The sequence below is a fragment of the Rhinoraja longicauda genome, chromosome 4 (genome assembly GCF_053455715.1).
Source record: "Rhinoraja longicauda isolate Sanriku21f chromosome 4, sRhiLon1.1, whole genome shotgun sequence".
Lineage (NCBI taxonomy): Eukaryota > Metazoa > Chordata > Chondrichthyes > Rajiformes > Arhynchobatidae > Rhinoraja > Rhinoraja longicauda.
In genome coordinates, this window is record NC_135956.1 from 58,792,680 (window position 1) to 58,819,811 (window position 27,132).

Here is a 27,132-nt window from a genome sequence, read left to right on the forward strand (position 1 = left end):
GGTTACTTGAAATGAAAAGATTAGAATTCTACTGGTTGTTGAAGAGAACGGTGTGACGGAGGTTTTATTAAGGGGACGATTGATGTGGGAGAAAATCTTAAGGGGGAAGCATTGCTCGTGGAAGGGAAATAACCAAGCTCGTGAGAAGAGATTTGCATGTAGTGTTTTTGGACCTGGCAAATGCGTTTGGATCTGTGCCACATGGTCTTATTTGGAGTGCTTTTGATTTCTTTAAAGTTCCAGGATCAATAGTAAATTTAGTGAAAGCATATTTCCAAGATGTTGGAATGTGTTTTAGTACAGCAGACTTTACGACAGCACGGCAGAGACTAGAGATGGGCATTATGGCAGAGTGTACTATTTCCCCGTTAGTGTTTACAATGGCGATGGAGTTAGTGATTAGAGCATCACAGTGGGTCGTCGGCGGGGAGAGATGGCAGGACGGACTGTGCCACCCTCCAATCAGGGCCTATATGGATGATATAACCTTGGTGACCACAACAGTAGCTTGTACATGAAGGTTATTAGAGAAGTTAAATGATAATCTTAAATGGGCTAGATTGAAGATTAAGCCTAGTAAATCATGGACTATTTATTTGGCAAGAGAAAAGGTAGTAGAGAAAAGGTTCTGTGCAAATGAAGAAGAAGTCCCGTCTACAATGGAGAAACAAGTTAAAAGTTTAATGGGTAGGTGGTATAACAGGAGGTTGGATGACACTGAACAGGTTCAGCAACAGAAAGGGTGTTACTGACGGGTTAGAAAGGATAGAGAAGTCAGGGCTTCCAGGCAAGTTGAAGCTGTAGTGTTTGCAGTTTGGGCTATTCCCTAGGTTGATGAGGCCATTGACAGTATATAAGGTGTCAATATCTAAGGTGGAAAGGTTAAAGAGAAAGGTTAATTCATATATTAGGAGATGGTTAGAAGTTCCACGGTGTCTTGGTAATGTGGCTTTATATGGAAAATGTATTCTCCGTTTACCGTTGTCTAGCCTAACAAAGAAGTTTAAGTGTGCGAAGGTGAGGTTAGAGTTGCAATTATCAGGGAGTAAGGAGGCCTTCGTTAGTAATCTGGTGCCAAGTGGAACTAGAGGAAGGAAGTTGAATTCAAAGTAGGCAGTAGAAGAAGCTCAAGCAGCTCTGAGGCAAACAGACATCGTTGGTAGGGTGCAGCAAGGGAAAGGAGGCTCAGGGCTCAGCACAAGGAAACCAATGTGGAGTAAGTAGGTCCAACGGAGAGGAGGAAATTGGTTATAGAGCAGGTACGTCATCAGGAGGAAGCAGTGAGATGTATAAGGGCAGTAGCTCAGGTTAAGCAGGGACATTGGATGAACTGGGAAAGTGTAGAAAAGAGGAGGTTTAGCTGGAGGAACCTGTGGTGCATGGAGGCGGGTCATGTAAGTTTCCTTATAAGGGCTATTTATGATGTGCTGCCATTACCGCAGAACCTCAAACACTGGGTAGGTGGGGACCCAGCGTGTCCCTTGTGTTCAGAGGTGGCAACGTTGAGGCATATTTTGTCAGGATGTAGGACAAGTCTTACTCAAGGTCAGCATACTTGGCGGCATAAACAGGTATTGAAGTGCAGAGCTGCAGCAATTGAGAGGAGGAGAGTACAGGTGAATTCAGTAGGCATCAGGACTGGGAGTGTAGCAATTAATTTTGCCCGTGAGGGAGAGAAAAGTAGAGGAGGGAAGTTTTCAGATAGGTATGAGCCAATGACAGGGATATGCGGGTAGACTTAGGAGGAAAGCTTGTTGTTCCACAGGAAATAATTAGTACTAGTTTGAGACCTGATATATTGTTATCGTCAGTTAGTCAGCGGATAGTGTATTTTATAGAACTGACAGTGCCTTGGGAGAAGGTAGTGATTGAGGCTTATGAAAGGAAACGGCTTAGATATGTAGGGTTGGCAGCAGAAGTTGAACAGCGAGGATAGAGAGCAAGGGTACGTCTGGTAGAGGTGGGTTGGAGAGGTTTCATAGCGAGATCAACCACATCGTCTTTTGGAGAGCTGGAAATTTGTGGACAGAGTTGGCAGAGTTGGGGGGGTGGCGTGTTGTTGTTGTTCTGTGATGCCAGAACCAACTGTTGAGCCCTCCTGAGGTGTCGTGGGCCTCACTCAAGGAAACACCAATGAAGGGGGGATGCTCACTTGATAACCACAATGATCTACTTGCATCTACAGGATTTGTTTTTTTTAAAAAGAGAATTAATACGTAGGTAGCTGGGGGGTTTTCTGCATATGGAGTCATTTATTGTAAGTTGGTGTATTTAGTTAGAGAATACTTTGGGTTTGGGCTTGGTTTTCTTAGTTGAACACTTATCCTGGAGTTATAGCACAAGTACTTTGTGTTTTAATTGTAATCAGCATACTTTAAGTGCAGAAGAAAGAGATGTGTGGTCAGCAATTAGGCTGAGAATGGCTCAATGATATTTAAAAAAAGAAGCTAATGAAGATAATCCTGAAGTAAGAGAGAATGGTGCTATGTAAATTGAGGAAAATAGACTCAACGAGATCAAGGGTCAGGAAATGATTAAGGGGGGATCGGGATGGAGTTGAAGTTGGCCACAACTCGTGTTAGTATGTCCTCTAAGGGGATTATTTGTTTCCATTGCAAATCTATGGGGACTGAGGCCATTGAAGTCAATGTGGGCCACATAAATCCTGCCACAAGTGGGGCAGGACATTCTCAAACAGATTTGACACCATGTACATCTGATGAATGTACTTGTGGTTGTCAATGCCACCCTGAATAGTCCTTCTCTATAGTGAGCAGTTATGGGTAAGGGATTTCCATCAGAGTGTGGTAAAATTAGCCCATTTAAAAAAAGGCTTTGAGAACATTCTTGTCACATGTCCTCTGTCCACCTGGTGACCTCTTGCTGTGGTGGAGTTCAGAATAGAATGACCTTTTCTGGAGCCCTGCATTGCATTCTGAAGCTCCAGCTTCTTGAATGTAATTAGGACCTTGATGCTGGGACTGTTGTTGGTGGTCTGTAGCTGAAAAACATACTTGGCAGGATCAGTGGTGTCCAATAGGCTTTGTGATGGATCTGAGGTCTCAATCTGCAAATGTTCTTTTTTCTCAAACAGCTGAAGCTTGTATTAGTATAGTAAATTCTATTTGATTTTCTAGTTTAGTCTAGTTTAGAGATACAGTGTGGAAACAGGCCCTTTGGCACTGATGTTTCAAACGAAAAAACCATTTCTTTGGAAAGGATATTTTCAAACACTATTTAAGAATAGAAAATGACAGGAGTCAGGTAATTATAGATCAGCCAGCTTTTCATCTGCACTTATACTCTCCCTTCATTTCCCCTGGAGGAAGACCATGTCTACTATGCCATTAGATGGACCAAATCCACAATACAATTAAGGATGCATTATCTCAATGAAATTTGACTTCTTTCTTGGAGAATGATCACAGTTATGGCAACTCTAAGGTTTCGCTAGTACATTCTCCTCTTGCTGGAGTGGAATTTATTTTCTTTCATACTTCTCATTTATATATGGCATTTTCAATTTCTTGTGACCATGTGGGGTGGCAAAGTTGGACCCGATGGTTTGATTTGCAGTGGAACTGAGGGATTGTGGTTTAGGTACTTTTTGAAGAATTCCTTCTAACAAGTTTTGGTGGCCTTATTAAGTTCACCTCCTTTCCTGGCTGTAAGTAAGGTAGGCCCTTGGGTACTAGTCCATAAATGGCCTTGACAACATGAAGAATCCATGTACGTTATGGTTATTGGTGAGTTGCTGGACGTCTTGCACTCTTTCCAGCAACTGTCTATTCATTAATGTTCAAGTTTTCTGATGGACCTTAACCTTCTGGTCCCTGCAGAGTTATTTCTTTCTCCTTGAGATGCAGTGTAGCTTTCAACTCAAGAAGGCCTTGATCTTGCATTTATAGTTAAATAGCTCCTGGGATCCTTAGTCATTCTTGGCAAATTATTCTCCCATGAAGCCAAAAGTCTCTCATAAGGTTGTTAATTATGGTGAAATTCAGGCCAGTCCAGAAGCTAGATCTGACCAGTCCAGAATTCTCTAGAGCTCTTGCTAATGGAACTTCTTATTCTTTGTGGGGCTCTGTGAAGGGACTTTATAGGATCTTGAGGCTTTTGAAATGTTTTTCTTTGCAGCAATAGTTTTATTGATACTGATAGGGGCCTGGGTAGATGAGCTAATTCACTACTTTAAATAGAAACTTTCTGCAGCAGAATTTACTGATGGGACATACATGTTAAACACCACAAGGCTCTACTTCTTTGCTTATCAGATCTTAACTCTCGCTTTGAGCATGTCACAAAAGCCCTTAACATTCTTTGTTATTGATGACCAAAACTAAGTACTCAGCTGCCTTAGTTCCCTCTCACCCTTCACCTCCAAACTTCCAGCCATCTTCTTTCAGAATCCAGGCCCTGACTGCTGATCACTCAATGGTCATCCAAACTCAGAAATTCATGCCAATTTTCCCCCAAAAACGTAGAGCATCAAAATTTACATAAACAAAAATATTCGGATGCCAATAAGATTAATGGAAAACTGTAAGCTTCAACAAAATTTGGTTTAAAGATCACAAATGAAAAGCTGGCATAAACACTAGCGATGTGACTTGATCTTAAGTGGAAATTTAGAAATAATCCATAATTAGCATCAACTCAGGAAATGTGCATAAATTGTAATTTTGGATTTTAAATGGAGTGGCAAATGCTTTGTCTTACACTCTAATTTCCCATTTCCCACTACTTCTAGACACTTAAGCTAACACTTTGGTGTATGTTTGAGAATTTCCTCTTAGGTTCCTCCTCGGGTGGCACGGTGGCGTAGCAATAGAGCAACGCCAAAGACCCAGGTTCAATCCTGACAACAGGTGCTTGTCTGCAAGGATTTGTATGTTCTCCCTGTGACCTGCATGGGTTTTCTCCGAGATCTTCAGTTTCCTCCCACTCTCCAAAGACATACAGGTTTGTAGGTTAATTGGCTTGGTGTAAATGTAAAAAATTATCCCTAGTGTGCGTAGGGTAGTGTGATTTTGTGGAGATTGCTGGTCGGTCTGGATTAGATGGGCCGAAGGGCCTGTTTTTGTGCTGTATCTCCAAACTAAACTAAAGGTTCTACAGGGTAGACAGAAAGCATAGAGTGTGATCATTGAATATGGAGCCTGCAAGATGGAAGTTGAGGACAAAGCAAATGCTTTCATAGAAATCCAGTCTCTCTATGCTGCATGAGAGCTGAGGGTTAATGGTCCATTCTTTCATTGAGACTTCATCTGCCACCATGGACAGTCTGGCTAAACTTTTGTCTTTTCTTTTCTTTTCTTTGTTTAAAACCGGTGCCATCAATTGCCCATCATTCTCAACAAGGAGAGATCTTTCTGCCAGTGAGTTTGCTGAAGAGGTGTTCTGGCTCAGAGTCAATGACATGGATAAGGGACATAGTCAATGACTAACAAACCTTCAGGATTGTACGGGAGGAAGTGCATTCAAATGCTATCAGAAGAGATCAATTGCAAAGGAATTAAAAGTCAAAACAAGCTGTTAGGTAGATCTGTGAAGGAAAGGGAGAAGGGGAAAGAGAGAAAGGGGAAGGGAGGGAAAGAGAGAGGTGGGGGAAAGGTAGGGGGGAAAGGGAGAGAGGGGGAAGGGTGGGAGGAAGGGGGGAAATGGAAAGGGGTGAAAGGGAGAGAAGGAGAATGGGGGTAAATGGAGATAGGGAGAAAGAATACATTTATTGTAAATGTTTTTAACCCAGCAGGTGATTAGACAGTGAAACATACTGATATATTGAGTGACCAAGGCAAATTGCATGAATGGGGCAGTATGATCAGATATGAAGGAGAAAAGAATGGAAGGGAATGCTGACAGGATCAAATGAAATAGACTGGGACGTGGCTCATAAATACTGAAATAGATCAGATGGGTCAACTGCCCTATCTGTGCTTTAAATACTTAGTAACTCTATGAAATGAGGGTGCATACACAGTCCTTTATTTGAGCCAATAGCTCAAGTAAAGGACTGAACAAGAATTTATTTGCACAAAGAGTGGGAAATAAATGGATGCTGTTGCCACAGAGCTGAATCAAATAATATCGACACATTTACGGTGAGATTTGATAGAAACAGACAGTTATGAATGGTGAGCAGTGGCTGACCTGAAGGAAGGAATGAGATGGGAAAGAAGTCTGTGTGGAGTGTAAATACTTAGTGCATCAAATGGCGCACTTCAATGGTGTAGATTCTCTGTGAGTCTTTGCCTTTAATGAGGCTTAAGTATCACACCATTCTCAATGGTAATGGGAAAGCACGACTATGAAGGCAGATTTTTATTAAGATATACTTGCTCATCCAGTGATTTCCGGACATGCCTTATCTGAAAACCACACTGATCTCAATTTTCCAAGTCTGCTATTACAATCAAACAAAGTGAAATTTAACATTAAAAGTCACAAAGTGCTAGAGTAACTCACCAGGTCAGGTAGCAACTCTGGAGAACATGGATAGGTGATGTTTTGGGTGGGGACCCTTCTTCAGATGATTGTAGTAGGGGGGAGAAAGCTGAAAGAGAGCTGGAAGTGGGACATAGTCTGGCGAGTCATAGGTGGATGCAGGTGAGGGGATATTTATTATCAGGTGGGTGGACAATGGCCAGAGATCGGAAGACAAAAGGCTGTGCGATAAGGAGATGAGTGGAGAAGATGCACAAAATGTGAAGACAGAGGAAGGGATATAGGTGGAAGAGGATGGGAGAAAAGGAAATGATTGTTGGTTGTTGGTCCCCTAAAATTGGAGAATTCATTCTTCATACCATTGGGTTGTAAGCTACCCAAGTGGAATATGAGATGCTAACCCCCATTTTTCTTCCCATCTCTGGCCTTTATCCACCCATCAACCCCCCCCCCCCCCCCCCCCCTCACCTGCATCTACCTATCTCTTGCCAGGCTTTGTCCTGCCCCCACCTCTCTTCCTGTTTTTTTCCCTTCTGCTGCAGTCAGTCTGAAGAATGGTCCTGACCCAAAACATTGCTCATTTGTGTGCAGAGATACTGCCTGACCGGTTGTGTTACTCCAGCATTTGTGTATTTTTTTGTAAATCAGCATCTGCCGTTTCTTGTTCTGAAAGTTAATATTATTTGCCACTGATTCAATGTCGGGAGCCCCGACCGCCCCGATGTGGCAACTCCAACAGCCTGACCGCGGGAGAAGACGGCAGGGGAAGAGAAAAAGACATTCTGGCCTTCCATCACAGTGAGGAGGTGACTGGAGGAGACTCACTGTGATGGATGTTTCTTTTGTTTGGTGTTGGTTTATGATTGTATGTGTTATTGCGTTTTTTATTGCTTATTTTTATTGGTCTTATTGTTGAACTGCGGGTAATTTTTCATTTCACTGCACATTTATGTGTACGTGATAAATAAATTGACTATTGATAACATATGTTTGTACTAAAGATGTTACCCTACTTAATTTGTGGTGAGATTGTTCATCTTCCTGGGAGTCACCTGTCTTTGTGGGTCATTTTGTCCCTCAGTAGGTGCTTGGAAAGTGTCGTTAGGTCGTGGTGATGGGGTATCTGACTGGTCTTGTATAAAAGGAAAACAATGAAACTATTAACTATTCTACCAAAGATGAGAACCGCAGCTGCAGTCCATAGCCTACATACGTATATTAAGAAGAAGATGCAGAGGTTTGTTGATTTATCTGTCTTTCTTTATCATTTGATTAGGCTGACGTGTTAAAGATTAACTGCAAATACGTTAGTGTAGGTCAACCTCTCGCCACCAACCACACATTGAACGAGAGACTTCCTCCAGAGTAAAGCACCACACAGTCCAAACTATGTCAGTGGAAATAACCAGTGAGATGGAATGAATACATACAATGAAGCAAAATAAACATTAAAAAATAGAACAGGATGTTACAGTTAATAACAAACTGATGTTTAAAAACAGTAAATGAGAAACAATAAATGAGCAAACACCTGTTTGCAATGAAGTATTTTACTACATTAAAAAAAACAAAAGGTCATCTATTTTCATGGTGAAACCTATAGCAAAATGTAAGTGGCAGCAAAGCATATTCAAGTGTATGCCTTTCCTGTTGATCGTGATGAGAGCTGCACTAGCCTGTTTGTGGCCAGATCTACAATCAGTGCAATCTGAGGTTACAAAACTATGTTCTAAATAACCATACATCATTCTGACATTTAATGCTTTTTCCAACACTTTTATCTCACACAGATAGCTTGATGGCCGTTTTTCTAACCGAGCTACCTTTCCTGCAAGCTGACATGCAAATCTTTTTTTTACTTCCAGGTGTGCTCAACACATTTCAAACATTAACATTGCTTTTGGCACATTGGCCTTCATCAGCCAGAGTATTGAGTATAGCAGTTGGGAGGTCACGTTGCAGTTGTATAAGACGTTGGCGAGGCCACATTTAGAGTATTGTGTTCAGTTCTGGGCGCTGTGTTATAGGAAAGATTTGTCAAACTGGAAAGGGTACAGAGAAGATTTACAAGGATGTTGCCAGGATTAGACGGCCTGAGCTACAGGCAGAGATTGAGTAGGCTGGGGCTCTATTCCTTGGAGCGCAGGAGGATGAGGGGTGATCTTATAGAGGTGTATAAGATCATGAGATGAATAGATCGGGTAGATGCACAGAGTCTTTTGCCCAAAGTAGGTGAATCGAGGACCAGAGGACATAGGTTTAAGGTGAAGGGGAAAAGATTTAATAGGAATCTGAGGGGAAACCTTTTCATACAAAGGGTGGTGGATGTATGGAACAAGCTGCCAGAGGAGGTAGTTGAGGCAGGGTCTATCCCAACATTTATGAAGCAGGTAAACAGGTACATGGATAGGACAGGTTTGGAGGGATATGGACCAAATGCTGGCAGGTGGGACAAGTGTAGCTAGGACATGTTCGCCCATATGAGCCGAAGGGCCTGTTTCCACACTGTATTACTCTATGACTCGATGACTCTAATTAATTGTGATCAAAAGCAACATTTGGTAGGACCTGTGAGAAGAGATCAGATATACACACCATTGGGTAATTGTTTAAAAATCTAAGCCAACGAGTAGATATGTCACATATAGACTGAGTCACTTTGTAATTTGCATCTAGTTTACAAAAAAACCACAATGTAGCATATACTGTAATTTATAGTCCAGCATATAAAGGGAGGTTTAAAATAATGTGTTTAACCAGCTTCTTTCACTAAAGTCTGAAAATGACATATTTCATAAAATTTAGTTGCTGCTTAAACTTCATGTCAGCCCCAACACATTTAGTTTTACATTATAATTGCTAAACACCGTTATTCTTAAATTTCAAAAACACTTTCCTCTTTGAAATCCAAGCAATTTATTTAATTATAGTTTATTATTATAAGCATGTTAGCAGCTTTGCAACATGGCAACCCAATCTCTCAGCATAAATTTATGAAGATCCCATTTACTCAGTAAGACTGGAAACAATACATCTACAAATGATGAAATATTCTGCACAACTGGCCGATTTGCAAATCTAAAGATGCAATTGATCTACGCCAATTAAAGTAAATATGGCTGTAGCCTCGGATATCCACTTTGTGTGTCAGTATAAACATTTTAACAAATCAGACCTCAGTCTGTGACCTGCCTCACACTTCACAGATAAATGCTACCTTTGTCTGAAGGACGTTTTATAAAAACCTCCCAGAATCATAGGATGTGCAATATTGTGAAAAACATGAGTCAATCTAAGTGCATTCCTAAGCAAAGCTACAAAGTGCTAGACTTAGTGGCCAGGTTTGTGGTTGATACAAAGGTGAGTGAAGGGGCAGGTAGTGTTGAGGAAGCAGGGAATCTGCAGAAGGACATGGACAGGTTGGAGGAGTGGGCTAAGAAGTAGCAAATGGAATAGAGTGCAGCAAAGTGTACGATCATCACTTTGGAAGAAGGAGTAAAGGTGTAGACTATTTTCTAAATGGGGAGAGAATTCAGAAATTGGAGGGACTTGGGAGTGCTGGAGTAGAGTTCCTAAAAGGTTAATTTGCAGATTGAGTCGGTAGTAAGGAAAGCAAATGCAATGTTAGCATTCATTTTGACAGGACTAGAACATAAAAGTAAGGATGTAATGCTGAGGTTTTATAAGCCACTGGTCAGACTACATTTGGAATACTGTGAGCAGTTTTTGGCCCCATTTCTTCGGAAGGATGTGCTGGCATTGGAGAGGGTCCTGAGGAGGGTTATGAGAATTATCCCGAGAATGATACGGTTAACGTACGAGGAATGTTTGATGACTCAAGGCCTGTTCTCACTGGAATGTAGAAGGGCGATCATTGAAAACAAGCTAATAATGAAAGGCCTAGATAGAGTAGATGCGGAGTGAGTTTTCCAGTAGTGGGAGAGTCTAGGACCAGAGGGCACAGCCACAGAATAAAATGACGTATCTTTAGAATGGAGGCGAGGAGGAATTTATTTACCCAGAGTGTGGGGAATGCATGGAATTCATTGCTATAGATGGCTGTGGAGGTCAAGTCTTTGGGTATTTTTAAAGTGGAGAATGATAGGTTTTTGATTGGTAAGGTTGTCAAAGGTTATGGGGAGAAGGCAGGAGTATGGGGTTGAGAGGGAAATATAGATCAGCCGTGATCGAATGGCAGAGCAGACTCGATGGACTGAATGAGCTAATTCTGCTCCAATGTCTTCTGACCTCATGACATTAGTGCAGCTAGGTGGCTCTATGGGGGGGGGGGGGAGGGGGGCTGTACAGTAAGAGATTGTTGAAGGGATGTAATTCCAGAAATTGACCAAATGTGTAGTGCCCCAGTAGGCCCTGGGAGAACTAAAACTTTTGGAATACACAAGTTGTGAGGACAGAATGACAGGGAAATATGGCTACTGACTGTTAAGGAGGCTACAGTATTTACAGTACATTCATACAATATAGTCTTCATATTATTACATTAAGATTACATTAAGATACTCAAGTAAAGGTATTTCACCGCAGAATAAGAAATTCTGGACCCAAGGAACGGCAGATGCTGATTTACAAAAAAATAATAAATTCTGTCCTTTTGTAATTTCATAAAAATGACTAAATCTGCACATTCTCTGTAGTTATAATACCATATTCTACACACTGTACATATGTATGGAACTACTTGCCTGGATGATACTCAAAACAATGATTTTCACTGTATCTCAGCACAAATGACAATACAAAACCAATACCAATACCAAATATCAGGACACAGCTGGTTCACTTTCCAACTGCTGAAGATGCAGGTAGGCAGGCAGACACCACCCCATGGAGGATGCCCAAGAATGGAAATTAAGTTGGGATAGGGAGAGCCTCATATGATAGACAAAATAAACTGCAGATGCTGACATCTGAAACACAGAGTGCTGGAAAATCGCAGCAGGTCAGGCAGCATCTGGAGTGGGAATGGACAGGTCATGTTTTGGGTCGGGACCCTTCTTCAGACTCATTCGAGATGTTGGCCAACATTCCTCTCTCAACACACACATGGTGGCTCCCCTGCAATCTACTCCATTCTCCTCTGGAGGGGAAAAAATCTCATAATTGCCAAGGTTCTCTCAGAAAAAACACTTCCATGTGAGCAATCATAGAGCTAATGCACCATCTGTGGAAGTGCTCTGGCCCAATGCATTTACTAAGATCAGTGACGAGAAGACAAATAATGAGATACGTTTTTTTAAAATCTGTAGATCTGTTAAATGCTGTAGATATTGGAATCCTTCTATCTTATGACTGTATGGTAATGACATTTTGTTTAAATTTTCTTTTTTTGAGTGACAAATAAATTCAATTCAATTCAATTATTTTCAAAGATATTTTATCTCATTAGTACTTTGTCTATGATAAATAGTTTAATGTGCAATAAAAATGGAAAATTGCATGTAATGTTTCTGCTGATGAAGTTCACTTTTTTCCATTCTAGAATTCTTCTGCACTGTAATATGAGCGCAAGCTTTCTGTGAACAAGATCGTAGAGTTATTTCATAAATAGGTCAAAATGGTTGAATGCAATAACTGAGGGCTTGTTGATAAGTAAGTGAGTGGGCAGCTAATTTACATCTGAGACCAACACGGTGGATTTGAGACTCAGTTTTATGACAAATTCTGTCTCAAATTTAATCTCTTGACAGAATGTACGACAATCCGTCGATCAGAATAAAATGGCGCAGTGTTTGAAATCACTAAGCTGCTATATATTTTTCCAAGAAGTAATAAGATTTATTTTTCTTTAAAAAATACTGATGGACATGAAGATCTATTGAAAAATGGCTGGAAAGATATGAAAATAAACTATTTGCAAAGAAATGTGATCACTTCTGGTTCAGGGAAGCCCACAATCCCTTTCGTATTTGAAAGTAGTGCAGATAAAGAAATAATTAAATGGTAAATCGATCGCGCTGAACAGTACTCTAGTAGCGAATGTATTCTCGTTCAATCTAATGCTTGATTCGTCTTAAATTCCACAAGCAATGTTGGAGTATCCTTTCAAAAGTTATGCATCCGAAAAGAAAATGTAAACATAAAGTTTTCGAGCAACACTATGTCCAGAATTTCTGTGGGGAAAATGGAAAAATGGCGATTAATGGCCTGGGGCCTTCACATACTCTTCCATGATGAAGGTCTGGGAAATGAATATCTCTTCATTCTTTAACTGTGCGCACACATGAGAAGAGGGAATAAAATATCCAGAAGCTCGGAATGACATAAGCCACCCAGCACCAACCTGTATCATTCTTATATTGCCTTCTGAGAGGAAGTTCCACAAAATTCCTTTCTGATCACCAAAGACAATAAAAATCATCAAAGTATATATATATATATGTTTATATGTCTGCACTGTACATCCCAGGCACCATTCCCATTCCATAGAGCACCAGTTTAAACTCTGCTCTAACCTCCAAGCCATGTGAGCAGAAAAAAATCCTCCTAGCATGTATCATGTTCCATTTTAATTTTATTCTTGTGGCCTCCTGTTCAAGTTTTAGTCCAGATTAAATGATTTTTTTTTTAAATCTCCATGCCTCTCAGTATTTAAAATAAAACCTGTATCATTCTTTCATTACTCCTTTCTCTAATAAAAGTGAGCTCAGATCCACTGGGATTTTTATAAAATAGAATCAGAAATCACAATTATGCTCTGGAGTTATCCCTGCCACAGACGAGCAGAGGAAGGGGAACAATGGCCAAACTAGGTTAAAAATACTCATTATATTAACACTTACCTCTTTTGACACCAACGTCAAAGGCTTTGGTCCAGTTTCTATCACTTGTATTAACTTGACAGTGATATCTTCCCATATTATTTATTGTCACATTCTGTATAGTCAGGCTGATGTCTGTAAACGGTAGGTAGCTATATTTTATTCTTCCTTTGTAGTCATAGCCAATGAATAACGATGAAGGTGTGATGTTAACGATCATGTTTATTTCTTCTTCAGTTACTTTCTTCCATGTCACTTCCTGAACATCACTCCCATTTGGATTTCCACAGAGTAACGTTACATTGTTTCCCGGAACCAATTCCACCTGAGCATCTGCTGCCCGACCTCGTGAAAAATTTGCTTTAAAAATATTTAAAGGAGGCAATTAGTACAACACTCTTTGTCTAGTATCATTATATTCAAATTTTGAATAAGTTTGAAGTGAGCTAAATTACTTCAGATCTCTGCATCATTGACAGCAGAAGTTTAGCTTTATCTTTGAGTGTGCAAAATATAGATATTTTCTTTTAAAAATTACGCATCTATGACTAACAAATAAGCTGTCAGTTTCAATCACTTTAAGACCACGTGATGTTCTGAAGTCACTAACACCGATTGGCATTAATAAGTGAATTGGTGTGTTGAACCTACACGACTACTTGGTGTTGAAGCATCAAGGTTACAATATAACTTTGTACAGAAGATTATATGAATGACACTTGCTGGAACAGGTAATTGTTGAATTTAATGCTGAGTCCCATGGCCGCAGGATGGCCAGTCGATAGGTGAGATGTTGTTCCTCAAGCTTGGTTGAGACAGCGCAACTGTCAGTTTCGAATTCCCAGTTTCAGATAATCTGCCATCTATTCTGGTATCAGACTCAGACAGCTCTACTGATAGGCTGTCATCCTGTAAATTTAACTCAAAATTTCCTGCCCGACCAGTGCTGCTGACCTGAGCATTTCTAACATTGTCTGTTATTTCAGATTCCCAGCAACTGTAATGTTTAGTACCTCACTGTTCTGAAGTTATTTTTCTCTCTCCTCTAACCTCATTCATCTTCTTCTAACTAAAGAGCAACTGCAATAAACTAGTCCACAGCGCACTCTTACATCCTTTGCTCTCTTTCTCTCTGAATCTCTGCACCATCAATGACATTCCCTTTGACCTCTATATCCTCAGCCTTCCATTCAACATAAAACTTGGTTAATTTTTAGGAATTAAGTTCACCACTCTAATGACTTTATTTAGTTCTGATGAAAAGTCATCATCCTGAAGCATTGACTGTGTCCCTCTACAGATGTTGTCTGGCCTGCTGCCCAGCATCTTTAGCTAAATGATTTGAGATTCCAAGAGTCAAGAGTGTTTTATTGTCATGTCCCAGAAGAACAATGGAACAATGAAATTCTTACTTGCTGCGGCACAACAGAATATGTAAATATAGTACACTGTAAACAATATGATAAACGAGAGAAAATGTTCAGTGTATATATATATACATACTCACAAGTACACACACACACAAATATATATATATATATATATATATATATATATACATATATACACACACACACACAGACTCAAAAACCAAAAATAGTGGTATAATAATAATAATAATAATAATAATAATAATAATAATAATAATAATAATAATAATAATAATAATAATAATAATAATAATAATAATAATAATAATAATAATAATAATAATAATAATAATAATAATAATGATAATAATAATAATAATAATTTGTAGTTCAGAGCTTATTTGAGGTTGTAGTGTTTAATAGCCTGATGGCTGTAGGGAAGAATCTATTGCTGAACCTGGACGTTACAGTTTTCAGGCTCCTGTACTTTCTTCCCGATGGCAGTGGTGAAATGAATGTGTGGCCAGGATGGTGTGGGTCTCCCTTCGATGGTGGGGAGGTCAGAGCCGGTGATGGACTGAGCAGTGTTCACCACTTTTTGCAGTCTTTTCCGCTCCTGGACGTTCAAGTTGCCGATCCAGGCCATGATGCAACCAGTCAACATGCTCTCTACTGTACACCTGTACAAGTTCAAGAAAATTCTCTTTGACATGCTGAATCTCCGTAATCTTCTCAGGAAGTAGAGGCATTGATGTGCTTTATTTATAATTGCATCAGTGCGCTGGGTCCAGGAAAGATCTTCGGAAATATGCACGCCCAGGAATTTGACATTTTTGACTCTCTTCACTATCATCCCGTTGATATAAACAGGATTGTGGGTCTTCATCCTTCCTCTTCCAAAGTCCACAATCAGTTCATTGGTTTTACTGATATTGAGAGCCAGGTTGTTGTGCTGGCACCATTTGGTCAATCAGTCGATCTCACTTCTATCCTCTGATTCATCACCATCTGCAATTCATCCAACAATGGTGGTGTAGGCGGCGAACTTGAAGATGGAGTTCACACTGTGTCTGGCTACACAGTCATGAGTATAGAGTGAGTTGAGCAGGGGGCTGAGCACGCAGCCTTGAGGTGCTCCCGTACTGATTGTTAATGAGGAAGAAGTATTTCTGCCAATTCGAACAGACTGGGGTCTGTGGATGAGGAAGTTGAGGATCCAATTGCAGAGGGATGCGCAGAGACCCAGTTCCGTGAGCTTGGTAACCAGCTTCGAGGGGATGATGGTATTGTACACCGAGCTGTAGTCTATGAACAACAGCCTGAGGCAAGTGTTTTTACTGTCCAAATGGACCAGTGCGGAGTGGAGAGCCAGTGAGATTGCATCCTCCGTTGACCTGTTGTGACGCAAGGTTTTTGTAGGAACACAGTTCTCCACACATTTCCTTATGAAGTCTGTAACAAATTGCCACTCCAGATTCATGGATAAATGGTCCAGTTGGTTAGATATAGCACTATCACTGATCAATCCATGGTCCCTTGCTAACATAGACAGTTCTCTTTGCATTATATATTCACACATCAGCGAACATTCTTTGTGACTGCATCAATGTGTTTGGCTCAGGACAGATCTTCAGCGATATGCACTCCCAGGAACTTTTACTTGTTGACTCTCTCCACTGTTGGTCCGTCATGAAGACAGGTTTGTGGATCCTCAGTTTTTCCCTCCTGAAGTCAACAATCAGCTTCTTGGTTTATTGTTGAGAAAAAACCTTGTTGTTCTGCCATCGTTCAATCAGGTGTTCAATCTTCCTCCTATACTCTGACTCATGGTTATCCATTATTCGTCCAAGAACAGTGATATCAGCAGCAAATTTAAAGATTGAATTGGAGCTGTCTGGCTACCCAGTCATGGGTATAGAGTGAATTGAGATGTTCCTTTGACGATGGTTATTGACAAGCAATTGTTACCAATTTATACTGATTGTGGTCTGATGAGGAAATCAAGGATCCAGTTATACAGGGATGTGCAGAGACCCAGTTCTCTGAGTTTCATGATGTTTGGAGAAGATGATAGTGTTGATCGCCAAGCGACAGTTGAACAGACTGAAATACGTGTTCTTATTGTCCAAGTGGTACAGTGAAGAGTGGAGAACCAGCAATATCAATACCCTGTTGATCTATTGGTAGTAGGTGAATTGTACTGGGTTCTGGTCCTTACTAAGGCAAAAGTTGAAATGCTTCATAACCAACCTCTCAAAGCATTAGTGCAACTGGTCAATAGTTGCATGCATTATTGATGTAGTAGCATTGTGCAGTGCTCTAATATCTACATTCTTAGCTGATCAAAACTTTCTCTCATTATTGAGCATCATCACAATGTTAATCCAATATGTAATGGTAAGCCAATAATCAATCACCACAGCCATTCCCTCTACCAAGTTCACAACACTACTACAAGAGCTGAAAAAATACTCATTGTCTAAAGATTTTATTAACTAGGTTAATTATTACTTCTCCAAGATGAGTTCTTATGTCCCTTTACTTTGCCTTGTGCTCTACCTTAATGTATCTGATAACAACTCACTGCTATTTTTCAGCATGCTTAAAAGGAACAAATTGATGGCTGAAACACATTAATTGAGACAGACGTTAATGAGAATGTATTAATGCCAGAAGTGGGTATCAGTCTCAAATGGAAATAATTCCCATTTTTCTAACTCCTACAGCGGCAATATTTTACTTCTTTACAAAGGATTCACAATCTCATTTGGTTCTACCAATGTGGTTTAAGTTATCTTTATTATGTGAGACAAAGCAGACAAAATAAATGACAAATGACAGATTCCTAGAGTCTTCAATTGCCTTTCTTGTTGAGTGATAAATAGCTTATAATATTGTATATTTAAAACTAAGGAAAGGGGAAAGGAATTAAAGTAGATGGAGAGAGATGTTGAAGTCTACTGGTTTCAGTTCCCCTTTTACAGAAAGAATATTGATTGCAATGCATACTGTAGATACCCGGAACAATTTAGATTTGTATTGAGGTGGACAGAGATATATCAGTTGCCGCAGAGTACAAAATTCCAATTATTTGACATTTATTTTCCATTACTTTTAATGAAATAAAACATTCAAAAGTCAGCTCGGTACAGCTCAGTTTTCAGGAATTAGTCAAATGCTACCTCTATACTAAAACTCTCATTTGTTCGTTTGTTCCTGTACTACAGCCAAAATGCTACATGATAGTGTGACAATTTTAGGCCCAATTTACTCACCGTCATCCTGTGGTCCTATGGAAGAAGTTTCATTGAAATCGGTGTTATATTTTTAAAGTGGGGGGAGGGAGTGGGGGGAGGGAGAGAGTGGGGGGAGGTAGGGAGGGAAGAAGGGGGGGATGATGGAGGAGGAAGGGGGAGGGGGAGGGAGGGGGGAGGGGGGGAGGGAGGGGGGAGGGAGAGGGAGGGGGAGGGAGGGGGGAGTGGGAGGGAGGGGGAGGGAGGGGGAGGGAGGGGGTGGGAGGGGGTGGGAGAGGGGAGGGAGGGGGTGGGAGGGGGTGGGAGAGGAGAGGGTGCTGCACCAATGTAGGAGAGGCAACCCTATGGGGGACGGGGGAGAGGGGAGGGTGGGGAGGGGGAGGGGGTAGGTGGAGGGGTGAGGGAGGGGATGGAGGAGGGGGGATGGAGGGGGTAGAGGAGGAGGGGAGGGAGGAAGATGGGAGGGGAGGATGGGGGAGGGAGGGGGGAGGGGGAGGAGAGGGGTAGAGGGGAGGGGGAGGAGGAGGAGGGAGTGGGGGAGGTGACGGTGCTGCACCAATGCAGGAGAGGCAACCCTAGGGGAGAAGGGGGAGGAGGAGAGGGGGAGGGAGGGCAGGAGGGGGGACGGGGAGGGGTGTGAGGGGGGGGGAGGGGGGAGGGAGGGAGGGAGGGAGAGGGAAGGGGGAGGTGGGGGGGGTGAGGGGAGGGGGGAGTGGGGAGGAGAGGGTGCTGCACCAATGCAGAAGTAGTTTGGGCCCAACAGGACCACTTGGTCTAGTTGACAATTAAAAGATGGAAGTTAAATGGTTTTGAACAATGTATGATCACATGGCCATGTGAATCAGAAACAAAAGCAAAACAGCTTACAGAAGTAGGTCTCAGCAGGTTTTTGACAGTGATGGGCTTTGTTTCTATCTCACTCAACATTCACAGTTGCCAATTTCCAAATATGGAATAATTTGAAAACAATTTGAATAACTCTAGTTCACTTTTCAGCTCCGGGTGAATGAGCCAAGCATCAACCAACAGCTCAAAGCGAAAATTAGTCAATAGTCAATAGTCGTTTATTTGTCACATACACATAACAGTTGAACAATAAGACCAATAAGAATAATCCATAAAAATGCAATAACACATACAATCACAAACTAACACCAAACAAAAAGAAACATCCATCACAGTGAGTCTCCTCCAGTCCCTCTTCACTGTGATGGAAGGCCACAATGTCTTTTCTCTTCCCCTGCCGTCTTCTCCTGCGGTCAGGCTGTTGTCGTTGCCACGTCGGGGCGGTCGGGTCTCGCGCCGGACGGTGAAAGGTCCGTGGTGGGCCGACCCAAGCCCCGCGATCCGGGGCGGGCGAACACGCTGCCTCTGCCGCTGCCGGTGCTCCCGATGTCAGCCCCCACCCAGGGGCCTTGGGGCTTCCGACGTCCACGCGGCCCGCGCCGGAACCTCCGGAGACGAGTCGCAGCCGCTCTCGCAGCATCCGCAGGCAGCCAGCGACGCAGGTGGTGAGTCCGGGCCGCGGGCTATGCGAACCAGAGCCCCAGGTGGTCCCAGGTGCATGGCCGCTGGTAGGCCGCAGCGGGAACGGAGACACGACACAGAAACAAAGGTCGCGTCTCCGTTCGGGAGAGAGAATTTTACAGTTCCCGTTCCCCCCCACCCCCTAAATTATTACATTCAGTTTTATGGGTAATCTACATTTGTGCTGTCTTCTAGTGCAGTAGGTAAATAAACTCTAGGATGATGTGTGCAATGAAACCAGGACACGAGACATCAAAGGAAATCATAAGGAATGTACTAAGTATAGTGAAAAGGTAAAAGACTTACATTGAATATGACAAAAGATGAGAAAATGTTTCTAAAAGGAATGGAAAGTATTTTGTTTTAAATGAAGAATACTCAGAGAAGATTATTCTACCCTGATGTAAGTCTCACCAGCCTATAATTTCCTTGTTCGACTGCTACCTTCTTAAACATAAAACAGCATTGACTAATCCGTACTCCTCTAGTCTGTTTCTAAATAGGATACAAAGATCTCTGTCAAAGTCCCATCAATCTCTACTTTTGCCTCTTTCAATAACATGGCCTGGATCCCCTCAGGCTCTGGGGTTTATCCACCTTAATATTGTTCAAGAGACCCAATTTCTTTTTGACATTAGCATCTGCCTCTCTGATCTTGCTACCATACATGTCCTTCTCACTGGTGAATACCAATGTGGTATTCATTTAGTGCGTCATTCACTTCCTCTTGCTCTAAGCATAAATTCCCTCATTTGTCCTTCAGCGGTCCTGACCTCTCCCCAGTTACTTCCTATTTTTAATTTATGTATGAAATGCTGTAGGATTCATTTTAATCCTGCTTGGCCAGGACATTTCATGGTCCCTTTAATACCTCCTGATTCCTTGTTCAAGTGGTTCCTTGTTAAGTACAATGATACAGTTAGGGAAATGGGAGGCAGAGTTGGTTTTTGATTGCTTTAACAAATAGCTCACCACTCAACACCACCACTCTCAGCACAAAAAATCTGACTATAGATTGAAGCATAATATCTTACCTGGGTTAATTATTTCAAATTTTTTCAGCAATTTGCCATGAGGAAAAGTGTTAATGGAACATTGATAAATGCCCTCATCTGCAGCTGAAGCTTTCAACATAATATCTCCATTGATGAAGGATGATAAAAATTTAACACTTTGGTTATATGGAGGAAGTATGTTCTCTCCTAATTGAGGGTTATATACAGCAATGTTTTGCTTCACACCATTTACAATCTTCTCCCAGGACAGCTGAATCATCTTGCCCATCTGAGGATATGCACATCTCAGTCTGATTACATCCTGACGTTTAATTGCAGAGTCAATATTCTGATGCTCTTCACAATTCACACCTGAAATATCAAGAAATTAGAGGTTTACTGTGGGGAAACTGCATGGTTCAGTGTTATACATGTTTCACAATACCATCACAGGGCCTCTGATACACCAGGGGCCAGATTCAGAGTTATGATTTTCTACTCGGTTTAGGAAATGACAAACTTTTTAAAAGCTACAGCTAAACAGACAAACATACGTCTAGTTCACCTTGCACCTGCCTTAAACAACAATTTTTTTAAATCAATTAATCGGCAACAAATCTAAAGATGCCAAAAGGTGGTACAGTACTTTGTTATCCAAAGACCCCAATCATTCTTGTTATGCCTTAATTTTCATGCAGTATAAAATCGTGTTTTCTGGAATAAACGGATACAATTTGCATTTGAAAGAATCAATTGTTCGGAGCAAGGTGGAATAGATTACTCTCATTCATTTCTTAAGTATTTTACACATAGGTATTTTCGTTCAATTTAAAACTTTTTCGTTTCTCCTCTCAAGCTCCAAACTACTCATGCTTCTCAGTTAGAACAGAACAAAGCAAAGCAAAAGTTATATCCATTAAGACCCTTACATCCTTTCAGCAGCTATGTACAAGTTACGATTCTGGACTCAGTGTGAAAAGAGTCAAAAGGAAGCCTACTGAACTTACACCAATTATTTCAATGTTAATTTTAATCTAGAAATGGGTAATTTCTCTTTTTTCCCTGGCATCTCCTCTTAGCAGGTTCCTTGATAACTTGGACCTCTTCTGCTGCTAACATTAGAGAAATACCATTTCATTAGAATAAAGCATGAGGCGTGAAGTCAGTTCCCTTCTTAAGAGTCAGTTACTCTTGCCGCTGGTGAGCCCTGCATGTACTACACATGTGGTGATCCATTATAATGAGGTCAGGAGGAGAGAGGAAGGAAATGCATCAGGAGCAACAGAAGATGACAATGGATCAAATTCTCTTCATTTGTATGATGGTAATGGGAATGAAATGGTTAACTCTTTAACTGAGCTATTGCTTTTCCCCAGTGCTGACCACTGTCACTTCAGGTCTCCATGGAAATGCAGTTTTACTGGTATCTGAATTACTTTAAGGTGCATACTGGTCCTCTGATACTCTGGACCAAGCTGTGGATATTCATGGATAAATCACAGATGAGATATTCCTCTTGTATTGATCTGGAAGAAGTCTGCTTTTTTATAAGGTGATTTTCTTCCAGCTCTTCAACTGTTGAATATTTTGCCCAGTGATGTCTTGCTTTATTTTTCTATTTGGAGCATGAGGGACACAGAAGTTGCCTTCCCATTCTCAGTGATGACTGCATCATTATTTTCTCAGAAAGGACTAACATTTATGTTCTAACAATAGGACATGCCCAATTTTAATTGGGACTTGGTCTTGCGAGAAGCCTTAGTGAAAAATGTGCATAAAAGCTTTTTTCCTGTGCAATAAAATGTGATATATACTGCATACAATCTTATTTCCTGATGGGGAGACAGAGCATAACCACTTCGCACAGGCAGAAACTGAGACAAAACCTGCCCGGAAGCAACTCAATAGTTTTCAGATCTTCAGCGGTTAGACAGACGCCAACAACTGTACTGGAACTGGCCAGTTCACAGTAACCAGAGGTAGCTGACAGCCAGAAGCCCATGGCCTTCATCCTTGGTCGTACTGCCATCCATGTTGCCTCCCAATTGGCCACGTCTGTAGGACTAGCTGAAGAGCAGGTTGAAGTGAAAGAACGTTAGTCCGAAACATTAACTCTCAAACTGTTCAGATGCTGACTGCCCATTTCCCACAACAGATGCTGCTTGTCCCTCCAGAAGATTATTTGTGTTTCAGATTCCAGCATCTGCAGTCTCTATTTTACCACTCTACCACAAAGTCACTTAAAGACATGCCCAATTTCAAGAATTTTTCTTCCTCTTTTCGAAGGGAGTTGAGTGAGATCCTCTCTGACTGCTCCCTCTCTGTGATTCCTACTGTGCTTTCCCTCTTCAAACATGTTTTCCGCCAGACTCACTACCACAGCCATCTGTCCTACCTTGATACTTGTCTTCGCTGCTATCTTGGACTGCATGGTCTCCAGCTTCATTTCCAGGCCTCCCAGTTCAGTCCCAGCAAAAAAAAGTACAGTCCAGGTGAAAAGTCCTGCCTCAAAATGACAACTGTCCATTTCCCTCCTCAGATGCTATTCAACCCATTGAGTTCCTCCAGAGGTTTGTTGAAAACTCTATCTCTGTCTCTCTCTCTCTCTCTCGCTATCTAGAGATACTGACCTGAGACATGCAAAGTGATATAAGCAAAAAGCAAAGTGCTGGAGGAACTCAGTGGGCCATGAAGCAACTGCAGAAGGAATGGACAGACGATGTTTAGGATTGGAACCTTCCTTTAGACTGATAGAATAGGGGGGAGATAACTGCAAGAAAGAGGTAGGGTGGGGCAAAGCCTGACAAGGGATAGATGGATGCAGGTGAGCGGGGTGATTGGCAGATGGATGGATAAAAAAACAGAGGCGAGAGGTGAAAAGAAAATAAAAGGGCGTCAGGTAAAGAAAGGAGTGAAATGTAAAGCTGGAAGAGCACTTTAAAGAGGCTCTTGTTATATGCACCTGCTTACTCATCCTCACCCTCTTCCACTTCCACTGAAGACCACCTCCAGCATTTTCTCTCTGCACCTGCAGTACATTGCTCCAGGATTATAGGAGCAACAGCAGCACTGGACATCCCCATCTGGCCAACAGCAGTAGTGACAATGAGAGCAATGCAAGTGAACAGTGATCAAGCTGAATGGGTAGAGAATTGCCATCATGGAAAGAAGCAGAGGGTGAATGTGGAAGGTTGCTTTTTGGACTGGAGGCCTGTGATTACTGGCATGCCTCAGGGATCAGAGCTGGGCCCAATGCTGTTTATGGTTTATATCAATGATTTGGATTAGAATTTACAAGACAGAATTAGTAAGTTTGCAGATGACACAAAAGTGGGTGTTTTGTTGACAGCAAAGATAGTTATCAAAGATTGCAGCAGGACCTTAATCAGTTGGGCATATGGGCTGAGGAATGGTTAATGGAGTTTAATGAGGATAAGTATGAAGTGTTGCATTATGGGAAGCCAAGCCAGGGCAGGACCTTCACAGTGAATGGTGGAGCTCTGGGGAGCATCTAGGACTGCAGGTGCATAGTTTCTTGAAAGTAGTGTCACAGGTATCACAGGTCAAGACGGCTTTTGGCACATTGCCCTGCATCAGTCAAGGTATTGAGTATGGAAGTTGGAATATTATGTTACCGTTCTACAAGGTGTCGGTGAGGTCATATTTGGACTATTGTGTTCAGTTTTGGTCACCTTGCTATGGCAAAGATGTTGTTGAGCATTGAAAGAATGCGGAGAAGATTTACAAGGATGTTGCCAAGACTTGAAGGCCTGAGCTGTAGGGAGAGGTTGGGCAGGCTAGGACTTTATTCCTTGGGGCGCAGGAGGTTGAGGGGTGATCACATAGAGGTGCATAAAATCATGATGAGAATAGATAGGGCAAATACACTGTCTTTTTCCCAGAGTAGGGGAACCAAGAACTAAAAGAGCTTAGGTATTAAGAAGATGAGAGATGTATAGGTTCATGAGGGGAACAGGTAGGGTAGTTTTTTTTAACCAGAGTAAGGGAATCAAGAACCAGAGGACAGGTGAGAGGGAAAAAAATTATTAGAAATCTAAAGGGAAAACCTTTTCACACAAGGGTGCGTGCCACATGGAATGAGTTGCCAGAGGAGGTAGTTGAGGCAGATACTATAACAACATTTAAAAGACATTGGACAGGTATGTGGACAGGAAAGGTTTAGAGGGGCATGGCCCAAACACGGGCAGGTGGGACTAGTGTAGATGGGCACCTTGGTTGGCATAGGCAAGTTGGACCAAATGGCCTGTTTCTGTGCTGTATGTCTCTAGGACCCTGTGACTCTAAAAGAATCAGCTTTTACAGTAAAACTTCAGATTAAAATAGAACTGAGAGTCTAAGTGGTTCTCCATAACAGCCGCCTGCTTGTCCGGTTCTGATGAAGGGCCAGAGACTTGAATAATTAACTCTGCCTCTCTCTGCATTGCTGGGCCTGCTGAGTATCTCCAACAATTTTTGCTTTTGGTCCTGTTTCTTTTGCATATCTTTCTCATTGAACATATCCTGTCTAGCTTGTTGGTTGTATGGCATGGATAAAATGCTGTTGGTTTGAGTCTTGGCCCAGTGGGAACAGAGGACACATGGCTGCAGCTTGCTCTAAATACTTGGGAGGGAGCCAGATGGAAGATGAATGAGCATGAGTGAGAGCAGGTATGGTGGGAGTACGAAATGTGGGTCAGAGTGATTAGAAAATAAGGCTCGGGTACCTCTGTGTCAGCTGGAGTCATGTAAATAGAACAGACAACTGTAGCTGCAGATGTGGAGTGTTAGCAACAGCAGGGGCGAGAACATGATGTCTGAGAACTTAGGATTCAATACAAGGAAGACCGGAGCCAGATGTACCATTAATAGATAAAAAACACAATTTATGAGGCTGTTTAGTGCCACTCTTAGGAGCTCTAAAAATTTAATGTATTTTCCACATTATTTCGTGTTACAAAATTTGCTGGTTGAGTGAACACTGGAAATGTTATTTGCGTGTTACCGATAACACCACAGATAACAATAACAACCAAGAGAAATTTGAATGCACTGCCGGTTAGCAATCAGACGCCCTGCACCTTTTAAGCTGTGGTCTTCCGGTTAAGGCATGGCGCCGTTTGAAGGTTTCTGAGTTATTATCTCCTAAAAATATATGGATTGATTCATAGAAACACCACCTTATCTGTACTGACCATCAGCAGCCTATTTTTGCACTCGTATTACTCTAATCCATTTTATTATTCCAACATTTCCATCTACTATCCTCAGCCCCCAGATCCCACCACTCATCGACACACCAGGGCCGACGTGCAATGGCCAAATAAACAACATATTTCTGAAATGTGAGAGCACATTATGCAGTCACAAGGTGAAAGTGCAACCTCCACACAGACAGTCTGTTGAAAAACCTCTTCAGTAGCTCTGATGAACAAGCACAAAGCTAAACACCTTTGCTGGAGATCTACACTGGCTCCCTATTCAACTCAAACCCCATAGGATAGGTCCCTAAATGATTTGCAGGATGACAGCATAACCCAACCCCAGTTTCTCTCTAACGTACAATAGGGGTAGAGTGGCTCTAAATACACACCTCCAACGACACATGCCGACTTCAAATGCAAAATAGTTCTGGTAGACTTGTTTAAATGTTACTACTGCACCGATGGTATAATGTATGTAGCTGCATGAGCAAATAATTGTTAGTTTAAAGCTCACTGATCTCAAAATACTGCCAGGCTCCCACTGACCCCTGTTGGACTAATGGTGAGAAAAGGATGGGGACACTGAGGAACCTCATGGATTTCCATTCAATTATCACAGAAGGTTACCTTGGGGCTTCTGTGAGTTCTATATTTTATTTTTACTTATTCATTTGGAATCTGATTAGCCAGCATTTATCGTCCATCCTTAATTTCCCTTGAATTGACATGCTGGGTCTTTCCACAAGGCATTTAAGCGTCATCTTGGAGTGTCTGGAATCATATCAAGGCTAGGGCAGGTAAGCATGACAGTTTTTCTCCCCAAAGGAAATATAAGAACAGGGATGTAATGCTGCAGCTTTATAAAACATTAATTAGGTGCAAGCCTTGTCTCACACTTTAGGAAGGATGTGATTGCCCATGCAGACGGGATTCATCAGGATGCTGCCTGGATTCTAGCATTTCAGTTATAAGGAGAAACTTGTTAAGCCGGTGTGTTATCCTTGCTGTGGTAGAGACTGAGTGATGACCTGATAGAGGAATATAAAATTATGAGGGGGATAAAAAGGATAAGTATTAAAAATATTTTGTCCCCATTGGTTTCAGATGAGAGCTAGGAGGTTTAGAAGAGATTTTTGGAGGATTTCTTTCACACAGAGGGAGGATGGAGTCTGCAATTTGTTGTCTGAAGAAGTTGTTGAGGCAGATACTCTAAAACATACAAAAAGCATCTGGACAAGTACTTGAATTGTCAAGCATGAAGGTTACTGATCTGTATTGATCCAACATGAATAAATGGGATAATGTAGACAGGTACAATTGATGGCATGAACATGATGGGTCAAAGGGCCTGCTTTTGTGCCATATGAATCTATGATTAAAGCCCAAATCCAATCTGCTCATTTTGTAGTATATATTCCTAACATTTGCCAGGCTTTTTAAAGTCCAGATTGTTAATTGAATTGAAATTTCACAGCTGCCATGATAGGATTTGAACTGTTAGTCTAGAATTAACAATAGATTTCAAGGGTTTAGTCCATGAACTCTGTGTTAATAAAATCTAA

At 41.6% G+C, this 27,132-nt stretch overlaps 1 protein-coding gene across 3 annotated transcripts in view; it reads right to left on the reverse strand.

Moving 5' to 3' along the window:
- The window catches only part of cd226 (CD226 molecule), a 122,972-nt gene that overhangs the window by 83,053 nt on the left and 12,787 nt on the right, over positions 1 to 27,132 (reverse strand). For all 3 annotated transcript variants that reach the window (XM_078397807.1, XM_078397806.1, XM_078397805.1), the window contains exons 2-3: positions 20,409 to 20,741; positions 13,245 to 13,583 (exon numbers count right to left, since the gene is read on the reverse strand). In XM_078397807.1, coding sequence (XP_078253933.1) covers positions 13,245 to 13,583; positions 20,409 to 20,741 — 672 coding nt within the window. The remainder of the gene's footprint in view (positions 1 to 13,244; positions 13,584 to 20,408; positions 20,742 to 27,132) is intronic.